The following is a 16,235-nucleotide window of genomic DNA, read 5'->3' on the forward strand; positions in this document are numbered from 1 at the left end:
TGTGGCCCCCATCAAGTGACCTTTTGACCAATGCGGCCCTCGCCCCAAATTAGTTCGACACCCCTGGTCTGGAGGGACCGAAACGTTGCATTATTAAAAGAAAATACTCATCATGTACAGAGCAGATACAGTGTGCGGGTGTATTTTCATTCCTTTCATTGATGTCCACTGGCCTACGCACCTGTGCATTCGCCTGATTTCTATGTGTGCGAAAGCTTTTTCCTACGGTGGGTTTGAGAACCACAGCTGACTGGCTGAGCGAGCAGGACCTGACAGTTGTCTGCTAATGTACAGTACGCAGTCTGGACAATATGCTCAGTCTGTCTCAGGAGGAGCTGCCGACCACCGTGTCAACACTGTGATCAACTAACTTAAATTATTACCAAACTGTCTGAAATCAGCCATGGCTTCTGAGGCAAAGATGAAAGGGTTCAGGGGAGGGTGAGTATAGTGGCATGCTCCTATTGACAGTTGGTTAAAAACAGGGAGATAAAGAGGGATAGAAAATAAGAGACAGGAAAAAGGTAAGAGGGAGAATGAAGAGGGATAGAGAAAGAGAGAGCTGGTTTTAAGGCCTCCACATCCAAGCTGTCTTGTTGTCTGACCTGAATAACTGCAACTATGGCACGCTGCACAAAATAAACGAGCGCAGGTGCTTCTCGACAGCCCGATTGACCAACACCACCACCTTGGTGTGTGTAGAGAGAGGCCTTTACAGCTGGACTGATGCACTACGCAGCTGCTGCTTTCATGTGTTTGAAATTAACCGGAGACTAGGAAAGAAAGTTAATTCTGAAGAGTGCAGAGGATAAATACATTATTTGTGTGTGCGCCCGCACGCAATTCATGGGAATGGAATACAAATGATATTGCCAGTGGGGGGAATGCATGTTGCATAGGGAAGACACAAATCACATACAGTACAGTATGGGTCTAAAGGTATTGTACCCATACAGTATGGGTCTAAAGGCTAATATAGCCCTTTCACACTGAATGCGTTGTGCTGTTCCACTTCAATATAGCTGCCAGTGTGCCTGCTATACATTCTGTAACTCAGATAGCATTTTATGTAGACATAGCACTATATAGTAATATATGCATAGTTTCACGCCGTCCGGCCCAGCCTAGGTGCCCAGACGGTTGCGCTAACCGTCCTGGCTCGAATTAACTTTTTTACTTGGTAGCACTGGTGCTACCAATTATGTATGTTTTTAAACGACTTTAAACAACATTAAATTAACTTTGCCACCACCTTTGCCACTCGATCTGCCATTCACTTTATGCATGCGCATACCCTCTATTCCCATGTTTTTGTTATTTCTTACTGTAAATCGCTCTGGATTAAGAGCATCTGCTAAATGCCAAAATTGTAAATTGTAAGAAAATTAGGTAACTTAAAGGCCGGGTCAAGACCAAGGGTTCCCATGGCATAGTGTTGTACTGTTGTATGTACTGTATAAAAACCTTTTGGAAAATAACCAATAAATCGGCTATTTTCAAATAGCCAGAATATAATATAGAGAGCAGTAAAAAATAAATAAAATGATCAAAAACTAACTACAGTAGTAACAAAAAAGAGTCTAATAATTGTAGTGGAGTAAAAGTACAATATTGTGCTCAGAGATATAGTGGTGTAGAAGTAAAATAAATACTAAACTAAACAAAACATAAAGTACCTAAGTACAATACTTGAGTAAATGTACTTAGTTCCTTTCCAGAACTGCGGTAGCCGTTCACCTGGCCAGAGCTGCTTGTAGCTCCTCTTCCTTCTTGGCCAGTTGTGTCTTCAGTTCTTCTATCTGGGCCTGCAGCTCAGCGATCTGATCCTGGAGGTCTGTGGTCTCCGCGTCCAGCTTACGCTTGGCCTTCTCCAGCTCCTGGCGGGTCTTCTCCTCTTTCTTCAGGCGCTCTGTGTACACATAACACCATGGGGGAGAACCAAACCAAATTAAGGGAATTAACTGGTAGAACATGCTATAAAAGAAGTATACAGAATTCAAATTCAGAAAGGATACAATTATCGGTTTATATCGGTTATCAGCCATAACAGGAATTGCCGACAGATTCAGCTGCGGAGCTCTGAATCTGTTTTGAGAGATTATCCCCGAGTAAACCTTGTCAAAGCCAGGGTCATTCAAAGGTGGACCCACAGGATGATCTCCTTACCTTCCAGGTGAGCCATCATCATCTCCTGCTTGTTCTTGACCTTGCCCAGGTTCTTGGCCTTCTCCTCCTCCTCTGCCAGTTGGGTGGTCACCTCACTGATCCTGTCCTCCATCAACTTCTTCTCCTGAAGATGGGGAAAACCAATGGAGACTGTGAGGTGGAGGATGACCTTTGATTTAAGCAGTCTCACCTGGCCTGAGTGAAACTATAACTGGACTCAGAGCTGGGTGTTCTGTTCAATACCATAAAAGCAAGATGGATTTCAATATAGGTTTCAAGATTTGATGTTGACGTTATGGTAAAAGATGTGACTATTATTGTCAGTTGATTGACTAAGCTGGTACTGTACAACTGTACAACTTTGGCAATGGTATAAGTGGAACAATCCACTTTGAGCTGTGCATTTATATGCATTCCATAGAGGCAAATCAGCCTTGCCGTGCATAACCTTTTTGACAACCGCACGACTCATCATAGATTATTACAGCATGTCCATTTCCATCTCTATAGTCCTCTGACCTTGAGAAACTTCCTCTGACCTTGAGAAACTTGGAGTTCTGGTCCTCCAGCAGCAAAATGTCCTCATCCATCTTCTTGATCTTGGCCTCAGCTGTGACCTTCTCCAGTTGAAGCTTCTGTCTGGCAGCCTCCTCCTCATCCAGCTGCTCCTCTAGGTCCTGCGCACACACACACACACACACACACACACACACACACACACACACACACACACACACACACACACACACACACACACACACACACACACACACACACACACACACACACACACACACACACACACACACAGACACACACACAGATTATTAAGAAGATGATATGGACGTACAGTATTTATGTATGTATATTTATGTTAGTTTGTTTGTGTTATTTGGTGTATATGTGAGTCATGTATCAGTATGTGCAAAAAAAGAAAGACCTGAATGTGCGCCTGCATCTTCTTCTTCTCGTTCTGCATGCCCTGGTTCCTCTCCTCCTCCTCCTCCACACGGGATTCCAGGTCATGGAGGATCTCCTCTAGCTCCTGCTTCTTGGCGGCCAGACGGGCTCTCATCTCCTCTGCCTCAGCGAACAGCTCTGTCTCCGCCTGGAGCTGCTCCGCCAGAATGTTCTTCTCCTCCAGGAGCTGTGTGGTGGTGCAGCGCAACAACATACACATGGATTCCTGTGTGCTTCTCAACCCTTTTTCATTTCAAGGAAATAACACTCAGAGTGACGGACTGTGGAGTTTGCATGTTCTCCACGTGTCCCCTAGGTTATAGTAGGTAGGTACCCTCACAAAAAACATGCGGTGATCCTGGTCTCTAAACCGCTATTTTCAACATGTGGAAAATCAGGCATTACGACGTCATCAAGGCCCACCAAAATACATTCCAGTCGACAAAACCAAATTTGCTGTGTAAAAAATAAATAAATCAACACTGACCTGTTGGCCTTTCCTCTCCATGTCTATCATCTCGTGCTCCAACCTGGTCTGTTTCTCCTTCACCTTGACCAACTCCTCGTCTTTAGCCTGCATCTCCTCCTCCTGCCTGGTGACCTGCAGGAGCGGCTTCACCTGGAAGACGCAATGCAAAAAGACAAATTCACCCATCCATCTTCAACCGCTTATCCAGACTTGGGTTGCAGGGGTAACAGTTCCAACAAAGATTTCCAGTGTTCCCTCTCCTGAGCAACATTATGTGGTCTTCCATGTGGTCTTTGGTCTGCCAGGGGGTCTGCTAAACCCAGTGGGACGTGCATAGACCCTCTATGCACATCCCACTGGGTTTAGCCATGCAAGGTACCAACCTGCACATTGGGAGCAATTAGGGGTTCAGTGTCTTGCTCAAGGACACTTTGACACTAAATCTGGGGGAGCCCAGGTTCGAAAGCCACTCTACCCCTGAGCCACCGCCTAAGCCATCTTGCTCCCATGTCCTTGAGGGTTATGGTTTCCCACCTTGGTGAACAGCCTCTACCACTGCCATTGGCTATAGTTACCTTGGTGAACAGCCTCCACCACTGCCAGTGGCGTAGTTTCAAGTAGGCAGCACAGTTCCTCTGGAGGACTTTCAGGGCACTCAGCTGCTGTTGCTTCTTAGCAAAGGCCCTGAGGAGAGAACGTGGACACTAGTCGTACTCGTGACAGAACATCTCGTAACAAGCAAACAGAATTATTTTATTCATATGTCCCAAATTAAATGTTCACGTGTAACGAGTAGAATTCGATCAAGTTGCCCACTTCCACATAAAAATAAAAAATAAAACATGAGCGGAGATGACTCTCACTTTCGTGCTAAATATCCGCGGCAGGCGGCTTGGAAGTAAATAACGATGTCGGTGATCTTCAGGTCTCTCTCCTCCTCCAGGTGGGCCAGAACACCAGCTCTGAAGAAGATCTTACTCTGGCCGATGCGGAAGAAATTAGCATCAAGCTCCAGGGCTCTGATCTAGGAAATAAAATAAATCAATACAATTTCATTATGAAACAATTGTGAACAAATGTTCCATCGATATCATTCAAAATGATTGAGCTGAAGTGAACTGAAGAGGAACACAAATTCTGTAGTTCAGCTAAAACAAACAAACAAAGAAACAAACAATGGCATTGCTACCTCAGCAGCAGTGGTGTAGTACATTTACTGTATTGTTTGTTTATTTTTGTTTTTACTTTACTGGAGTATTTCCAATGTTCAGTACTTTAGATCTACAAGCTCACAATGCGTGAGCTTGTAGATCAGCTATTTTAAAGGATTTTTACATTTTGGACTTTTGTAAACCGTCTTGTGAAACCTTCTGCATAATGAGTACTTTCTGCTTTTGGTACAACCTTAAGGACGGAAATCCCTTCTTGGGTTTTTGCCTTTCAAGACGGGTACACATTTTTGGATTGTTGTTGCCATGTACAGTATATAGCAACATCATATTATTTTTGGAATAAATATTTGAAGTTTTTTCAGAAAACTCAGGATTTAGAAGGCCTCAGGTCTAAATGGGTTAAGTACATTTTGACGCTAATATTTTTGTACCTCTGAACTGTTACTTGTAAATATTGATACTTTTACCACCACTGCTCAGCAGTTTCATGGTTAAAGAACGGGAAAGTAGAAATCAGTACCATTCTCTCACAGGCTTGTTTCCCATCCATGAATGCCTTGGGGATGGCGTTGGGCGTCAGGATCTCATACCTGAATATCAGAGAACACCAATGTAAATGCAAAATAAATTATGTAAATGATGTGTATAGAAAGTAAATAAATCAATATGCTTGTGACAACACCTCTGTCTGAACTCCTGGAAGACTATGCGGTTGGGGAAGCCCTGTCTGCAGATTCGGATCCCCTCTAGAACGCCATTACACCTCAGCTGATCCAGGACCAGGTGGGGCTCCAGTTTACCAGCCTGAGGGAGACAAGACAGACGTTAAGACCTTTTTCATATCAAGGTCCATTATTCATTTGGCATTTGAGCCACGGATTTGATGAGATTTAGCCTCTCAGAACCAAGACTTAGATATGTTGTCGTCGTTGACTCGTCGGATAGGATTATGTCCACAATTCCATGCTGTATATTGATGTACTAACACCAGAGACAAAATGATCAAAATAACAATTATTCTACATTATATAATCGTGTAGAGTTCTTGTAAATTAAGTAACTCTTGTGTGTAAAATGAAACCAATTGGCCCGTAAGGGACCCTTATTAAGGGTCCATTTTGGTCAAGAGTTAAAGATCTATGAGGGTCCATTTGGTTACCAACTCTCCTTCATTTAGCTGGGGACCAGCTGGAACCACCTCAAGGACCACTGGTGGAAAAACACTGCATTGGAAGAGCATTATGTTTCTCATATTCAAATAAGGCTCTGCAAACTACAACACTGTATTACAGTTTCTATTTTATAAGACCAGCATTCTGCATAAAAGCAGGGATTTGGTTAATGTAATAGAACATTCTACTACAGTTACACAACAAAAGAACTATGAACTGAGACCTGCTGGGATTCAAAACGAGTGACACACTTCAATTCAGACCAAATAGCCACACTGTGTGGGCTGGGTGAAATGGACATAAATCTAATATCTCATCATTAAAATGACACCCAAAAGCTAATGGTACTGTACGACAAGTGGATCCGCACCCTCTTCTCATGGTTGGGGATGATGCATCGGACAAAGTTGGGGTTGGTGTTCCTGAGCGTGGCCATGAGTTTGGTGAGGGACTCCTTGTAGAGCTGGCCCACCGTGCGGAACATGCCCTTCTTGGTCTTGTAAGTGGCTCCGAACGTCGTTTCGTTCATCCCTGCCACCTGGTCGAGGCCCACGATGCGATCCACTGGCGCGGGAAAGACAGAGAGACGGGTTAGAGGCACTGGAGTCTGTGCGGGGAGAGGGGAGTCATGGTAGGAAAAGCAGCAGCCGGCGAGAGGCTGGAATAATGTAGGAACGTGAGCACATGGAGATGGATGAGAACGTTACAGTAAAAGCCTTCTAAAGATTCTACCTAGATTGACTGAAGACCAACTACGGCCATTAACTACGGTGGAGAGAGGGTGGGTTGCTTCCCTACAGTATGAAATAACAGATCTACAAGCCACACAATGCATCACATCATGATGTGCTGTGAGCTTATAGATCAGCTAGTATCTGTGCGAGACACCACATGCTTGGACTGTGGAGCTGAAGGAAAGGCCTCAATTCTCATTCAATCTCATTCATTTATCTATCCCGATATAAACATTAAGAATGGTTTCATTTAAATAAGTTATATGGTTATAATATATGGTTATATAAAGAAGTTATATTTTATTGGGCTGACAAGGGTCAAGGTTTGAATACTTAAACTTCTTCTGACAACATTAGGTATTATTTACAGTACACGATTAACATTCTGTACAGATTAACATTCTGTGTAAATAAAATAGATTGTCACACTTTAAGAAACTACAAATCCTTATGCCCTTGTGTTTCCACCCCCTGTGCAAACAATGAATATCACATGATCGGACCGTAATACGGTAATTTTTTGCATGGCCATGATTCTGAGCCACGGTCTGACAAGGTTTATACATCAGACGTTATGAGCAAAGCAACTATGACATGAGACTCTAAAAACAGATGTTTGTGTTTCTATAAGTCAACACTGGCCATTTATCAACGTCCAAACAGCTAAATTACACCTATGAGTGTTCCAGTGAGTCGTAAACTACTGGAATATCTTTCAATTTCAACATTGACTCTGTTGATGGGCACAGCCCGACTCCTCTGCATGGATGTCGTGAGTTCAGAGCTCAGCCAGAACAAACACCCAGCTGGACATGTGGTTCTAATTTCCCGCTACTGTATAAAAAAAAGGCGGGAATTTAAAGCCATTAATCTTTCTTCAGTCTCGCTTAAAATCTTTAATTCACTTATGGGAAAATATAGGCTCAGTGGAGGGAATACAATACTTTCAACAAGCTGTGAAAGCTGAGGAAAGCTGCGCTAGCTTTGGAATTGCTTGCTTTGAGGTTTTTGACCACACCAAGTTCCATTCCAGCCCCACTCCAGGCCCTGCGATGCATCGAAACAACCATTTTATTACTTTGCAACACAGAGTCATTACTGGGTTTTTTTTTTTTAAGTGAAGGTAGCTCTAATTGAACTATTCTTTAGTCTAACTGTTATTAGGTCTATTTTAAGGACTAGTCACTACCACTGGTGGCTGAGACATGCAGCCTAGAAGCGAATGGGAGCGTCTGCAGCTACGACAGACAGCACCGGCTTAAGCATGGAAACATACAGCCAGATCTGGGCAAAAATTACATATTCAGAAATAGTATCTGACCTGCTTAGGGAGCATTCACAACAGTGAGGGTATTTGAACAGCTTGAGCCATGAAGGCTTACCGAGGATTCATTTTCATAAACGTAACATAAGTGTGTTTTTGTTTCATTTTTTCAATTGGTTGCAGCTACTCATTTTGGCCCAGGTCTGCCGACAGCACACGGCCCAGTCATTCACCTTCTGGCTCATCCAGACTAGTGACATTGTCATAGAATGAAGCCCTTTGAATGGTCTGAATCTCTACAACACAGAGAGAGAGAGACAGGGAATGGGAGGTGGACCACGTTAACATGAGGATCCTGGCCCGGATACAGTATGCAGTACGTTGGTTTCAAATAACTTATCAACCTGCTTGTTAACTGACTAAACTGATTCATTAATCGTACATGATGATTCAATTTTATAGGGCTGCACAATTATAAATAATCAAAATTATTTCATTTAGTTTGTAAGTTAATCAAAGATCGTATGATGTCCTTGCACCTTGGCCTCATCTCTTCACATTACCTTCAGGATTACTAAAAACTATCAGGCTCACAGAATAACAATACAATCACAGATTATATTTAACAGTAGACAAGGACACAAATAAGCAAAGGCACAAAAATATTTTGCACGAAGTATCATCGTCGCCAAAACACGTGATTAATCATTGTGATCACAATATTCCGCAAAATAATCAGGAGGATAATTTGTCATAATGGTGCAACCCTACTACCTATAAAAAATTAAATAAAAAACAACAACCAGATTCCTAACAAACAGATTAGGAATAATCCTAAAAGATTACTAACAGAATGTCTTTGAAGATATTGTTATTAAGATGCGTGTCCCTGAGCAAGACTCTTAACCCTGAATTGCTCCCAGAGTGCCGTAGAATGGCTGCTCACTGCTATGTTATAGGATGGGTAAATGCAGAGGACGAATGTGCATATATATATACTATAAATATACATATAATGTGAGCAAAAGAAAGAAAGAAACTCCCCAAAGGAGTGGGGAATGGGGACTATTCTATTCTATTCTAAGTAGGATCTTACCATCTTTCCACAGTTCAGCCACAAACTTGTCAGTAGATTGGTGGAGAAGTGTGGCCACGTTGTCATTTAGTGGGTCCATGTTCTTCATCAACCATTCATCAGACTTGTAGTCCACCTAGAACAGAGATGTGACGCACAAACCTTAACGCACAAAACTCTGCAGGCATCATTCACAAGTTCACAAGTTAATGCAAATATTTAGTATAGTAATGTGTCTTACTTTCATTTTCCTTACTTCCACTATCCTAATGCACACTTTTATGCTCAGTGACACAAATAAATAAATTATAATCTTTTTGATTGAAAGGCTCTATGGGGTGAGGAATCAATGGAAAAAAAGTAATTTGAACTATCAGCTGAAATTGATGAATTTTCATTGTCTTGTATTGGATTACAGACTCCTGCTTTCAGTTTAAATATGATCTGATATCCATTAAACTTGGGTTTAAGGAATCTGGTCCTATTGTCTACCGCATGTGTGGGACATAAACTATAAAATAGTTCCGTTAAGTTCATGTATGCAGATTTATCAGTGGATGAATGATAGCATATGCATGTACTGGAATTCCTTTGATAGATAGCAGAAATAGGGACAGCAATGAGGGTCCATTGGCATTTCGATGACATCGATTATAGTCCTAATGGCTGTCGGGAAGGTGACCTTTGATGACCTCCACCAATGGAACCCTTGACTTGCCAAGATTCCACATACTGCACGATAAAGTTTATCGGATGCAGACCAGACAACATTGGCAAAGAGGTCCATTAAACCAGACTTCCTTGGCCAAAATCCAAGGTGTTGTCTTTTAACATCAGAGGAGTCGTGACTGCGTTTCTCAGTTCTACGTTCAGAGTGAAACCAATACCACATCAAACATGAGGGAGTGAACATTTGCCCTGTATGCAGTGGTGGGAAAAGTAATCAGTTTGTCTTTCCTTTTGTTGTTATCCAGAAAACTTGAAGGATTTTTTCTACTGATTTTTTCTTCCTGTGACATTCCTTCAATATAAATTATGTTAAAACAAATTCTATACTTAGGTAAAAGTATCAATAAATACTGCAATATGGAACTACTCTGCTCCAAGTAAAAGTCTGAAATTCAAAATGTACTTGAATAAAAGTACAAAAGTATTGGCATTAAAATGTACTTAAAGTACCAAAAGCAAAAGTACTCATTGTGCAGAAATGTCCCATTTCAAGTTTTCAAATGTATAAAAACATTTTGAAAATAGCCAATCTACAAGCTCACAATGCATTGCATCGCGATATTTTATGAATATAGGGCTGAAGTGGTTAATGTATGCTTTGTAATAATAATCAAAATGTACAAAGTAAGTAACTAGTAAAGATCCGAGATGTAGTGGAGTAGAAGTAAAAGTATTGGAAATACTCAAGTAAAGTAAAAACACCTCAAAATTGTACTTAAGTACAGTACGTACAGTAAGTACAGTATGTAAAGTAAATGCACGTGGTTACTTTCCACCACTGAAAATTTGCCCTGTATGTTTTGGAGAAAGACAGCAAATAGCGCACCCTGCCAGCGTAGTGGATGATGCAGAAGTCGGCCTTGTCTTTGAGCTGCCGGGGTTTCTGGAACTTTGTGTGTGTGCCCTGTTCCTGGCTCAGCTTGTCCACGAAGGTCTTGTCCGTGGCCTTGGGGAACCAGCACTCCTCGTCCAGCAGAGCCAGCACGCCTGGAGGGTTCGCCTGCGAGAGACGACGACACAGGACAGTCAGAAAGAAAAGGATATAGAGAGCACTCAAAACGATGTACCGAATGCGGTTGGCGGTTCATCTGCCCTAGCACCACCACCAGCGTCTATACTCCAACGGGGTAATCACATTATGTCTTGCACTCTTACACCCACACACTACACATACACTTTTCTCTACTAATATGTACTTTTTTATTATTATTATTATTTTATTATATTTTACTTCACTTGCTTTTATCAAAATGGTGCAGTTTGCTAGTTAGTTCAATGATCCACAGAGAAATAAGAGTCAAACTTGAGGACTGGTCCTCACTGACTGACCGGCTTCTCCATTAGGTGGATGCAGGTCAATCTTACATGCTTCTCTATGAGGTCGATGCAGGGCTGCAGGTCGAGGCCGAAGTCGATGAAGCTCCACTCGATGCCCTCCCTCTGGTACTCCTCCTGCTCCAGGATGAACATGGTGTGGTTGAAGAGCTGCTGCAGCTTCTCGTTAGTGTAGTTGATGCACAGCTGCTCGAAGGAGTTCAGCTGCAGGAGGAGAAATCAGTACATGGGAGGAGGGAGGGAAAACCTGAATGCATGGTCACATATACATGATGCTGTTAAGGAGAAACTGAGACCTCAAATACGATATGCCTTTTCAGAGATATCATATATCGTGATACAGTGAATGCATACTCTAAGATTTGCAGTTAGGGAAGTGAGGGGCGCTCTTACGGCCTAGTCATAGTCTGGATTTTCGGTGGTGAGGTGACCACCGCTCCGGTGGTGAGCTGACCACCGGAGCTGAAATAACGTTGAGCGGTGGTGAGTAAAAACAGAGAGAAGGGCTGGAGCGGTGGCGGTGGTTTGCTCTTCACTGCAGCTTGTGACGTCATGTTGTAGTTCGGTGGTCACCCCACCACCGTAAATCCAGACTATGTATGAGCCTTTATCATCATACATCATCACAATCCAGCCAATCACTTTTGGCGTTCACACTTTTCTGTCCCATCATCACTATGGGGGAGTACACACAGACACACAAAGCTGGGCATAGGAGGGGCTAGTGCCCCTCAAAAAAGTATTTTGATCTAAATGGTTTTCTTTTCATATCACCCACCTCTAAGTAAAAGCGGTAATGAGCAGCTTTCAAGACCACAAAATAACTATAAATGATTAATTACAAAAATATATATAAACCGTGAAAAACACCAGGATGTCAACTATAGTACACCTGCAGTTCAGCCTAAATAATGTATGCCAACAGTTTCAATTGATTTTTTTTGAAGACGCGATCCATAGTCGACCGTCTTAATTTTCCTGCAAGTTTATACAATATACAGTAAGGCAATAGGCAAGATCCTTACATAACCGCCTCTATGGCTTCTGGAAAAGCAGTTCGATAGTGGGCTGGTGTTCAACTACTGCTGGGGAGGCCAATGCCATACATTTCAGAGCCATTTTGGAATGTGATTGTTTGACGTACACATCGTACAGTTGTTTGACATCACAGACTTGTGGGTTACAAAAAAACTAAATTACTCACCCTGTGAATTCAATTTTAGATTTAGTTTAACATCCAATTCCAAACTATATCCAGAATGCATTTAGGACACCGTTTCATACTGTATAATTATACTGTGTGTGACTTGGATTATATCGTGTTTGGAGCTTTATGAAGATATATTTGCTATTTTCTAGTATCGTCTTTTTTTTGTAATATTTATTCACTGTAAAGGAAAACAGTCTCCATGAATTTAGGCTTTATGCCGTGAGTAATTGACAGAAAGAAAGTAATTTTAGAGCTGAAGTATTGCTTTAATTTGAGTGTTATGTCCTTAACCTGCGATGTAAAACGTCTGCGATTCTATACCTGGAAGATCTCAAATCCAGCGATGTCCAGGATGCCGATGAAGGAGGCCCCCTGCCGTTTGGTCCTGTCCAGAGCTTTGTTGATGCGATGGACGAGCCAGCGGAACAGGCGCTCATACGTGGCTTTAGCCAAGGCCTCCACGGCAAAGTCAGCCTGGAGGAAGACAATCAGAATCAGCTTTAGCCAAGGCCTCCACCACAAAGTCAGCCTAGAGGAAGAGGAGCAGTGTTCATTACGCCAACTAAAACTTGGTGTTGGCTAGACCTCACTCTCGCAGTAACTATGATGAAAATTGTTCGTCGGCTAACTATTTTCACTGACAAAAAAATAAAAAGGAACTAAAAACTAAGCCAACTATGATTTTATACTGACAATTTCGTCAACAAATAAAAAGTAGAAAAAAATGTTAGGGAGGGACTATAGTGAAGAGGAGATCCAGTAGAACTAAGACAAGTCATTTTATGCTTGGTTACAGTATGTATAGGTGTCACTCTCCAAAAATAGGTAATGAAAGAAATGAAGGAATGACGGGCCGAATGACAAGTTGTGTTTGTTTTCACAGTCAGACCGGATGGACAATAGGAGTGGACTCATCTCATAACCATTGTGAACAAAAGCCAGCATAGCGTTGGTATGCAAACTGATTTAAGGACAGGTACTCTATTACAGCTAAGCATAGTCTACCAAAAGGAATATCATACATTCAAATTGAGGTAGTCAGAAGTAAAAGCAGAGCAAAAGCGATCTCATCTTATTACCGGTATATATATTTTTTATTTGTTTTACAATATAATATCAGGGGGGCAGTCAGACAGATATTTTGTGAAGCCACTGAGGAAATCGGGATTTCCTGAAAGTTCATAAAGTTCATATAATGGCCTGTTGTGGCGCTGTCATTGGACCCAGAAAAACCCATAGCCCCATAGAAGTCCATGTATTTGGGCCCAACTTCACCTAGACCGTATTACCTTAATAAACATGGTCATGAATACTTTCTGCTTCCAGTCACTAGTTTAAAGTCTCATTTCTAATGTCATAATATTGTTTTTGGAAAATTATGGTGCCATTTATTAAAAGAATGACCATAAAGTCGCGTATGTTCTGAGGGGCGTGGCTACCGTTACAGTCTATGATCGGGATTCCCCTCCCACTCGAGTCAAAATAAAAACCAACGGAGAAGAAGGGGGGGAAGTCCCGCCACGTTGTCTGGGCCAGCCAGCTGGGCCAAAACGGATCTAGAAAGATGGCGACTTACAATACAAGGACTGACAGGCTTCATTTTATGTTCGTGTTAGACCCGGAGAACGCTTTGTCCATATTTTTTACAGTCTATGTATAATATGGATTCTGGGATCATAAGATGAATAGGGCCGGGTGAAAGAGTATGTATGTAATCTATGCATGTATGTATATATACAAGTGTGTGTGTGTGTGTGTGTGTGTGCGTGTGCACGTGCGATGTACTGTATGTACAATGTAGTTACAACATAACTTCACTGGCCAAAGTCAAAATGTGAATGCAAAAGGTTAATCAACTGAACACTATTCTACTATTAACACGAGACTCAATGTGCTTGCTGTTACCCACTGACCTGTTCTTTGGTTTGGGCTTTCTGGACATAGTCTCTTCCCACTTTGATCCTGGGAGAAAGGATGGCTCTGGTAAACTCCATCACATTCAACCCAAGCAGATGACACAGCTTCTGGGCAGCTGTGAGAGAACAATTACAAAAAGGAACTGTCAACAAGGATGTATACTTGAATGACGAAGACACAGACCCATGAGGCAATTGAAATATTTCTTAGACATTTTGTTTTGCTACTACAATATTTGCTTGTATGTTTGTGGAAAATCTGGCCAAAGGATGGCACTAGAGCAGTTGTTCTCAACCAGTGGTCCAGGAACCACCAGTGGTCCTTGAGGGGGTTCCTGGTGGTCCCTATATGATGGAGAGTTGGTAACCAAATGGACCGTTATAGATCCAGTCACCTGGATATAAAGTCATTTTACTATCAAAAGAGTTACATTAATGTTAAACAGATGCTTAATTTACAAGAAATCTACTCAACATGTGCCTATGCATATGGTATGGTGTGTGGCTGTGTGCGCTAGCAGCAGCCACCACCAGGCCCCGCCAAACTTTGTTCAACTCAACTGTCATTGCATCTAAGAAATGTGTTTATACTTTTATTTTACAGACGGCACGGGTGGGCAGCCGTGTGCCCCCCTTGCCTCTGGGCCCCCACGCAGTCGCGTTGTCTGCGTCGCGCTAGTAACGCCCCTGTGCCACTTAAAGCAGAGAGGAAATGGGCAAAAATATAAAATATGAAGAGGTGCAGGAGGTCTTGACCTGTGGGCCTTCCAAACTATCTGCATTAAACTTAGCAGCTGATGGTAGCTGCTAACCGGGCAGCGCTGTGTGTGTACGTGTGTTTGTGTGTGTGTGTGTGTGTGTGTGCGCGTTCAGATACCTGTATTCTCAGGCATAGAGGCTTGGTCCGTGTTCCTCTCCTTTTTGAAAATAATGTTGCCAAACTGAAGGACTGAGGACGCCACTTTCAGCATAGCTACACACAAAAGATATGAAAATGAATGACCATAGAGTGTTAATATCAATGTTGTATGATATCCTGTATGTAAACATACACACTGCATAGTTTCACAGGTAAAGTAATACAAGGAATACGGCTTACGACTGTGTATCCACAGAAGACCCGTTTAAAAGGATCACTGGCTAATAAGACAAATATACCTAACACATTACACTCAAATAAAATAAATGTTTTTAATTTCATTGTTTTGTTAAAGACGTTTGTCTTTCACTCCCAAATTGACATATATCCATGTTTGTCCAGCCCTTGGAGTATGGATTGCATGTGCGAACTAGAAAACAACTTCATACTTCCTATGGTTAACATCAAACATAATATTTGAAATACTCTTTATTAAATATTAGCACATGAATTACATAATATTCCATAGGGCTGGATGGACAAATGACACCATCTTGCGACGGGAGTTGTCCCTATTGAGTGAAAGATGAACCATTTCTAAAAGAAATTGAATATTTAAAGTGGATTTAATTTTACATTTTTGTTATAGAGAGCAATTATAATGTATTAAGACATATTTGGCTTATTAGCCAGGGATACTTTTAATTAGTGTTATCATTTCAAAACATTTAAAAACCATTGGGTCCCGGGGAAGACATCAAATTTCTCTTTTTGGGCCGTGTCTGGGCTACAAAGTTTGGGAACCGCCCCTGTAACACGTACACATTATCTCCTCGTGGGAGAAGCTCATGATGTGCATGGCCTCCATCGTCTCCTGGAAGTCGTCTTTGTCCTGCTGGCCCGGAATGGGGAGGTTACCGTTGGACAGGAAACGGTAGCTGTTGAAACCTTCCAAAAGCAGGTCGGCTGCAACAGCACATGGAAAGGAGGGTTACACAGGTGGTTGTAGTAGATACAGTATACAGTACAATTGAGTGTGTACTTGTTTCCGCCGAGTAGAAATCCTAGTGCTCTGTTAAAGGGCTTTGTATTATTGTGCTGCAAATACTTTATACTCTCAGAATACATTAACTAATCACTTACCAGTCTCGAACAACCCACAACCATCTTACAC

General features: G+C 42.0%; 1 protein-coding gene across 1 annotated transcript in view; it reads right to left on the reverse strand.

The window, feature by feature from the left end:
• LOC308312683 (myosin-10) overlaps positions 1-16,235 on the reverse strand; it is an 83,374-nt gene that overhangs the window by 22,961 nt on the left and 44,178 nt on the right. The window contains exons 11-27 of the mRNA XM_080759354.1: positions 15,884-16,027; positions 15,080-15,175; positions 14,200-14,318; positions 12,608-12,760; positions 11,107-11,280; positions 10,568-10,741; positions 9,034-9,148; positions 6,310-6,503; positions 5,450-5,571; positions 5,288-5,357; positions 4,459-4,619; positions 4,171-4,279; positions 3,614-3,745; positions 3,107-3,313; positions 2,706-2,843; positions 2,167-2,290; positions 1,738-1,909 (exon numbers count right to left, since the gene is read on the reverse strand). Of these exons, the coding sequence (XP_080615480.1) occupies positions 1,738-1,909; positions 2,167-2,290; positions 2,706-2,843; positions 3,107-3,313; positions 3,614-3,745; positions 4,171-4,279; positions 4,459-4,619; positions 5,288-5,357; positions 5,450-5,571; positions 6,310-6,503; positions 9,034-9,148; positions 10,568-10,741; positions 11,107-11,280; positions 12,608-12,760; positions 14,200-14,318; positions 15,080-15,175; positions 15,884-16,027 (2,404 nt within the window). The remainder of the gene's footprint in view (positions 1-1,737; positions 1,910-2,166; positions 2,291-2,705; positions 2,844-3,106; positions 3,314-3,613; positions 3,746-4,170; positions 4,280-4,458; positions 4,620-5,287; positions 5,358-5,449; positions 5,572-6,309; positions 6,504-9,033; positions 9,149-10,567; positions 10,742-11,106; positions 11,281-12,607; positions 12,761-14,199; positions 14,319-15,079; positions 15,176-15,883; positions 16,028-16,235) is intronic.

This window comes from Protomyctophum bolini, assembly GCF_963924005.1.
Source record: "Protomyctophum bolini genome assembly, chromosome: 3".
NCBI lineage: Eukaryota > Metazoa > Chordata > Actinopteri > Myctophiformes > Myctophidae > Protomyctophum > Protomyctophum bolini.